Genomic DNA, 6,935 nt, shown 5'->3' with positions numbered 1-6,935 from the left:
TATTTCTTTAGAGAGATTCAAGGTACTGATAATTTCGAAGAAAGATATGGTTGATGGTTTTGAAGATTCCTGATTTTCTGAGACGATATGAGTGATAAACTATTAGCTGAGACTTTAAAAAAGTGCCATGTGGCAGAAGTATTATGTAGAAAGGTGTCATGTCGCCTAAAAAGAATTCTTTTATTAGAGAGGAGATTTATTCGTATCCTTATTCTAATAAAAGAATAGTTTTATTTTCCTTTTGACATGTGTCATTCTATTAGGTCTCCTAATTAATGTATATTTTATTTTTCCTTTTGCCATGTGTCGCCTTATTATGTCTCCTAATTAATGCATGCCACTTGTCAACTAAATTTCAAATTTCAAAATTTAAACTTTCCACTTTAATTACATTAAATTAATAACATTAGAATAAAAATTAAAATAAAATTAATACAAATTATAAAATGATATAATTTCACATATTTATTTAAATCAATGATTAAAATTTATATAACTAAAAAAATCTCTTAATTAATAATTTATTTAAAATAATTAATTAATAATTTTAAGTTTTTACTATAAAAATTTAATTAATTTTGTAACCGTACAGGTTATAAACTAGTAATATATAAATACAACATATAAATGGTTTAAAGGAACATAATCTTAAATTTTAAAAGAAAAGGTAGTGGGTCTAGAATCGTAAGACTTACAACATGAGGGGTAGAAGTGAAAATATATATATGGCAATCTTTTTGACTTTCCTAATCCCTTGTACAAAAGAGCTTCCAAGTGTTTGTCGGTCTTGCAAAACGTCGCCGTATCTGACAATCGTCATCATGGATGTTCGCGTTGGCTAACATTCGCATTTCACCCAAATCACCTCTCTCTATCTCTCTCCGTTCTTCCCTACTCTGTACAGAGTACAGACCAGAAAGCACTCAGATTACACTGTAAATTGATTCCTCCAATTTTCTACTAAATAATTGGTTTGTAGATCAGTCGGATCTTATCAGAGATGGGTTGTACACAATCGAAGATCGAGAACGAAGAAATTGTGAATCGGTGCAAGGAAAGGAAAACAGTGATGAAAGAATCAGTATCTGCTCGGAACGCCTTCGCCGCTGCCCACTTCTCCTACGCTGCTGCTCTCAAGAACACCGGCGCCGCACTTAGTGACTACGCCCAAGGCGAGGTTCAATTCTCTGATCACCGGCATCCCTCCTCTGTTGACGCAGTTTCCTCTTCGACAACCATTCTCCCTCCAGCACCACCACAACCCCCATACGAAAACCTCCCTCCGCCCCCACCACCGCCTCTCCAACGAGCCGCTACTATGCCGGAATTCACCATTTCGGAACCGGAATTCAAGTCGCATCCTGACCCGATCATCGAAGAAGGCGACGAGGATGATGAGATTGATGATCGTAGCTTAAAGCGCCGGACTAGTTCTAGAAGCTCCGCTGGTGCCGGTGTCAGAAGTGCTTCGAAAAGAGAGGCCGAAAAACAGGATCTCCCTCCGCCATCTCCACCACAGCCAACGCCACCACGTCCGACCGAAAACACTCTCAATCGTACCGCACCGCCTCCACCTCCGTCTCACGGGATGTCTTCATGGGATTACTTTTTCTCGTCGATGGAAAACGTTACAGGCCCGAGTCTGGCTGAAGCAGATAGCCAGAGCAGTAGATTCGAACGCGAAGAAATCCACCAACGGAAAGTGTTGGAGGAGCAGGAGGAGGAGGAGGTGCAGGTGCAACACAGGTCTATGAAGAATCATATGAATCACCATGGCGGCGATGAAAGAGGTGGCGATAGTGGTGATAATGAGGTTGAAGAATTGGCAACCGAAGTGGAGGAAGAACCTCCACCACCCCTACCTAAAGCTGTAAAGAAGGTTCGGGTTCCTGTGTCAGTTCCAGCAGAAGGCAGAAGATCATCCGGTAAGGGTGGTGGTGGACAGAGTCTGGACTTGTTGCAGATATTTACTAAGCTTGATGATTGTTTTCTGCAAGCATCAGAAAGCGCCAATGAGGTTTCAAAGATGCTTGAGGCCAATAGACTGCATTACCACTCAAATTTTGCAGATAATCGAGGTATATCAACATGATTCATGTTCTTAATTTTACTGGGTAGTAAACTGTTTGCAAGATTTGATCCAAAACTTAGTAGAAAATTCTCTTAATGCTGATATCTGTGACTGGATTGTTGGTTTTCAGGGCATATAGATCATTCTGCAAGAGTCATGCGTGTGATTACATGGAATAAGTCTTTTAAAGGATTACCAGATGCTGATGATAAGAAGGATGACTTTGATTCTGAAGAGAATGAAACCCATGCTACAGTGTTGGACAAGATGCTTGCATGGGAGAAGAAGCTATATGATGAAGTCAAGGTACTTTGATGCACCCAAATCACATCACATTTTCCATTAAGTTTTCTGTATAAAGTAGTCATCTTTCTGTATTAAGTCAAAAAGAAACACTCATATATATCTTACTAGATTAAGTTGAACACATTGATTGATGCTCATTCAACAGGCAGGTGAATTGATGAAACTTGAGTACCATAAAAAGATCGTGTCACTAAATAAACTCAAAAAACGTGGTGCTAGTACCGATCATTTGGAGAGAACAAAAGCAACTGTAAGTCATCTGCACACAAGATACATCGTAGACATGCAATCAATGGATTCAACCGTTTCTGAAATCAATCGGCTTCGTGATGAACAATTGTACCCAAAACTCGTTCAACTTGTCAATGGGTAAGTTTCAAATCCGTATAATTCTTCTCAAAAGTATTCTTTAGATAAATGGTCGAAAGTCGTAGAAAAATCCACTTCCAATGTGGATTGGAAAAGTAGTTGTTTACTTGATGTGGGCCAGCTCCCTATGGACCCTTGATTACTAGACTGTGTCAGGGGTTGTTGGAAGAATAACCTTTTAACTGTAGATGATATTTTTAAACAGGATGGCGGAAATGTGGGAAAACATGAAATTACAACATGACTACCAATCAAAAATTGTTCAAGCATTACGATCTCTTGACATCTCTCATTCACCAAAAGAAACAACCGAACTCCATTACAAAAACACAAGCCAACTTCATGATCATGTCCAAATGTGGCATTCCCAATTTGAAAAACTCATGTCACACCAAAAAGAATACGTAAAAGCCCTCAACAATTGGCTAAAACTCAACCTTATCCCGATTGACAACAACCTAAGAGAAAAAGTGTCCTCACCTCAAAGACCACAAACCCCACCAATCCAATCCCTTTTAAGAACGTGGAACGATTTCCTCGAGAAGCTTCCGGAAGAAGGAGCAAGAACCGCTATACACAACTTTGCAGCTGTCATGGACACAATCTTTCAGTACCAAACAGATGAAATGAAAATGAAGGAAAGATGTGAGGAAACAAGAAGGGAGTTAACGCGAAAAACACGGAAGTTTGAAGATTGGTATAATAGGTATATTCAGAAAAGAAGTTCGGAAGATATGGAGCATGATAAGGAAGTGATTGCTGAACAACAAATTACAGTTGAGTTGTTGAAGAAGAGATTGGAGGAAGAGGAAGAAGGGTACCAGAGGCAGTGTATTCAGGTGAGGGATAAATCTTTGATGAATTTGAAGACGGGTTTACCGGAGGTTTTCAGGGCAATGTCGGAATTTTCTTGGGCTTGTTCACATATGTATAAAAGCTTGAGGTCTCAAAGGATGAACCAAAATCCAAATGCAAGTTTTTCATGAGGTATGATGATATGATGTAAGCAAGCTTGTTGTTCGCTTGTTTGTATGATTTGATAAAGGTTATTAATTTGATTTGTATGATTCAAGTGTGAAGGAGGTTTAGTTGCATGTTAATGTGATTTCATTTTTGGTATTACCCTATATTTTATATATTATCCTTGCTTTTGTTTGATGTGGATGCCGTATCAACCACTAATAAAAAAATCATCGTTAGTTATGAAGTCAAATAAAAGCAAACATGAAATTGATGGTTAGAACAACTTACAATGCAATTTTCAGATGCTTCAATCCCCTAAACTTTCACCAGAAAGTAGTCGTTCATGCAATACAACAATGGAGGTTCGATGGAAAGATGATACAAACGCTCCACTTTATAATCGAGGTCCTCCAAAACTCGCAGTCGTTTTGCAAAAGGTCATAAAAGTCTAAAACTTCCGGATTTGATTTGCTACTTTCATCAACCAATTGGTAATGAAACTGATTCGTACATAACAATTTTTGTTTTTGTTATATTGTTTAAATTGTATAATATTAAAAAAAAAAATGTAAAAAAGTTTCTTTATTGGTGTGTATGATATAAAAGATGAATCATCTCCCAATTGATAATAGTTACGGAAAGTGAAATAGAAGGTTTCTACGGAAGTAATGGCAAAATTGATATGAAAAATTAATTTATAGCCAAACTAAAATTTGTGGGAAAACTTGATAGGCTTTTCTGTTAGGGAAAATCTTAGAAAAACTCAATATATTTTCATCATAATCTTTAAAAAAACCACTATATTATTTTTTTTACATTAAAATCCTTATATTTTTTAAAATGTTTAATTTAAGGCTTTGAGTTCAATAAACCCTAGATAGCATCTCTTTCAAAAAAAGAAAAAAAAGAAAAACCCTAGATAGCAAAAAATGCTAAGCAATCTATTTTCAACGGTTTGATGGTTACAATCTACGTGGACTAAAAGTTTTCAAAAAATATAAGAATTTTGATGTACTAAAAAAATAGTATAGTGGTTTTTTTAATACGTAGATGAAAATATATTGAGTTTTTCTAAACTCAAAAAGACTTAAATAAAACTTTAAGAAAATATAAGGGTTTTAGTGCATCGGGCGGAGGCAAACTCCAGTTTTCTCCTTTCAGGGGTTTCTGGGGGATTGGTGTCGGGTTCTATCAACATCCAAAACAATGGGAAACTTGGTTGTAAATGAAGGATGTTGTTGTTATCTCTTTGAGGAGTGATAGAACCGGGTTCGTTGGGTCTTATGACATATTGCTCTATCGGATGTTATTGCCCGCTGCACCAAACCGCCGTTCAAACAGAAGAAAAAGAATAATATAATAGTTTATTTTTTAAGAATTAAATAAAAACATATTGAGTTTTTATGAGGTTTTCTTTACGCTATTAACCCAACTTGAGATGAAACCTAATAACTAACTGAGAGAAAAACGAGGACCGAAGTGCACAATTTGTAAAAGGCCTGCTATTTATAGCGGAAACCACAGCGAAACTTCTAAATCATGGCGTCCGGAAAACCCGAACCACCGCCTCCCACCGACTATCGCTACGATGCTCTTCCTTCTACTCCTCAACAAAACCAATATTTCGTTGTCTTACCCTTCTACTCTCCCTCCGGCCACCTCAGGTGGCGTCGATTATGCCGTCGCTACCTCTCCTGCGCCAGCACCATCCTCCTTCTCTCCGTCGCTCTCTACTTTCTCTGGCCCTCTGATCCTTACCTGAAAGTGGTAAATCTCCGCCTCGACCGCCTGAAAATACACGCTGTTCCTAAGATCTCCCTTGATATTGTGTTAGGTGTAAAAATTAAGGTTCGTAATCCTGATGTTTACTCGCTCAATTACGAGTCTCTCAATGTCTCGGTCGGGTACAGGGGAGAGCAGCTAGGGTTTGTCACATCGGATGATGGAAAGGTTAAGGCATTCGGTACATCGTATATCGATGCTACACTGGTTCTTAATGGATCAGAAGTGATCTCCGAAGCGTTTTCTCTGATTCAAGATCTGGTGAAAGGTTCGATTCCGTTTACCACGACCCCTGAAATTCGCGGCAGCCTTGGAATTTTCTTCTTTCAACTGCCAATTTCGGTATGGATATCTCTCTGCTAAATCTCTAATTTGTATAATACTATATGAACGCATAATCTACAAGCAGTTTTCTGGCGGATTTATTACTTCAGTTCGTGGTTAATTGCAAGTTATAGCTGATAATCAGTTAATTACTACTTACAAAAACACAACTCTTCCTATTTGATTGATGTTATAGAACTGTGTATCATATTGATTGTTATGAGCTCCAGTTATTGCAAAGTAAAGAAAGTACCATAACAAAGTTTCATTTTCCTTATCCACTCAAATTTGCGTTCTTTATGACTGCTATTACACTCTTAAGAAAATCATGCATTGCATAAACATGAATGTTACTAATTGAAGTTGCAATTGAAACTCCATCTGGTAGAATTGTTAGGGTGCATATTAAGATTTAAGCCATCTGGATCTATATCTCAATATATAGCCTGCAGTCTAGTACTTTTTGATTAGATATTGCAACGATCTTTGATCATTTATCCAGACAACACTTGATGAACAAAAGAAAAAAAAAACATCACGTAACTTTTTAAAGCATACATGTACTAGGTTGCTCATGTTTTGGTAAAAAAAGATCATTTTTGATGATTCATACATGTTGTAGAGAACCTTGATTCCATTATCATGATTCATGCATATCTGGTGATCCATCTTCAATCTTCAATTCTCATCTGTCAGATATTTGCTTCTAATAATAATTGATGTTGATGAACAGGCTAAGTTATCATGTGAGGTTGTGATGAACATAAACAATCAAACAATAGAACGACAAGATTGTTATCCTGCGGTAAATTGAAACCTTTTCCAAGTTTCATTATATAATGAAAAGATTCAAATCCCTCTGTTTAGTTTACAAAAAAAATAATGAGACTTTTTTGTGATCAGTGATGCGGTGTGGAAGAACACTGACAAAACTAAAGCTATCAAGAAGGAAACAAATCATGCTATGGTTTTAGGTAAATTCTCCTTAAATTAGTCTTTATTTATTTTTATTTTTTTCGGGGTGATTATTGATTATTGTGTTAGAGCTGATTCATAAAATAAACCCCAATGTAAATATAATGACATCATACACTCTAGTTTACATATTGTTACTTTGTTA

At 36.8% G+C, this 6,935-nt stretch overlaps 2 protein-coding genes across 2 annotated transcripts; both read left to right on the top strand.

The window, feature by feature from the left end:
- The first annotated feature begins 787 nt into the window (after positions 1–787).
- Positions 788–3,868, top strand: LOC145116729 (protein ALTERED PHOSPHATE STARVATION RESPONSE 1-like). Its single transcript, XM_079053057.1, has 4 exons — positions 788–2,078; positions 2,202–2,377; positions 2,523–2,746; positions 2,952–3,868. Exons 1-4 carry the CDS (start codon positions 1,001–1,003, stop codon positions 3,730–3,732), a joined length of 2,259 nt encoding a protein of 752 aa, XP_078909183.1. The 5' UTR covers positions 788–1,000; the 3' UTR covers positions 3,733–3,868.
- Positions 3,869–5,174: 1,306 nt separating this feature from the next.
- Positions 5,175–6,935, top strand: LOC145111721 (uncharacterized). The gene is made up of 3 exons (XM_079047974.1): positions 5,175–5,833; positions 6,549–6,620; positions 6,719–6,935. The coding sequence occupies exons 1-3, from the start codon at positions 5,249–5,251 to the stop codon at positions 6,719–6,721; spliced, it is 660 nt and encodes a 219-aa protein (XP_078904100.1). The 5' UTR covers positions 5,175–5,248; the 3' UTR covers positions 6,722–6,935.

This window comes from Lactuca virosa, chromosome 5 (assembly GCF_052849685.1).
Source record: "Lactuca virosa cultivar CGN04683 chromosome 5, Lactuca_virosa_CGN04683_v6, whole genome shotgun sequence".
In the NCBI taxonomy this organism is placed as follows: domain Eukaryota; kingdom Viridiplantae; phylum Streptophyta; class Magnoliopsida; order Asterales; family Asteraceae; genus Lactuca; species Lactuca virosa.
Note: the sequence above shows the minus strand (reverse complement) of the source record. Positions and strands in the feature narration are given on the sequence as shown.

Bases quoted from the DNA above. Each gene is read 5' to 3' on its own strand.
- LOC145111721 (XM_079047974.1), top strand. From the start codon at position 5,249: ATGGCGTCCGGAAAACCCGAACCACCGCCTCCCACCGACTATCGCTAC. The intron at 5,834-6,548 runs GTATGGATATCT...GTTGATGAACAG, and splicing joins TCTTTCAACTGCCAATTTCG to GCTAAGTTATCATGTGAGGT.
- LOC145116729 (XM_079053057.1), top strand. From the start codon at position 1,001: ATGGGTTGTACACAATCGAAGATCGAGAACGAAGAAATTGTGAATCGG. The intron at 2,079-2,201 runs GTATATCAACAT...GTTGGTTTTCAG, and splicing joins AAATTTTGCAGATAATCGAG to GGCATATAGATCATTCTGCA. The intron at 2,747-2,951 runs GTAAGTTTCAAA...ATTTTTAAACAG, and splicing joins CTCGTTCAACTTGTCAATGG to GATGGCGGAAATGTGGGAAA.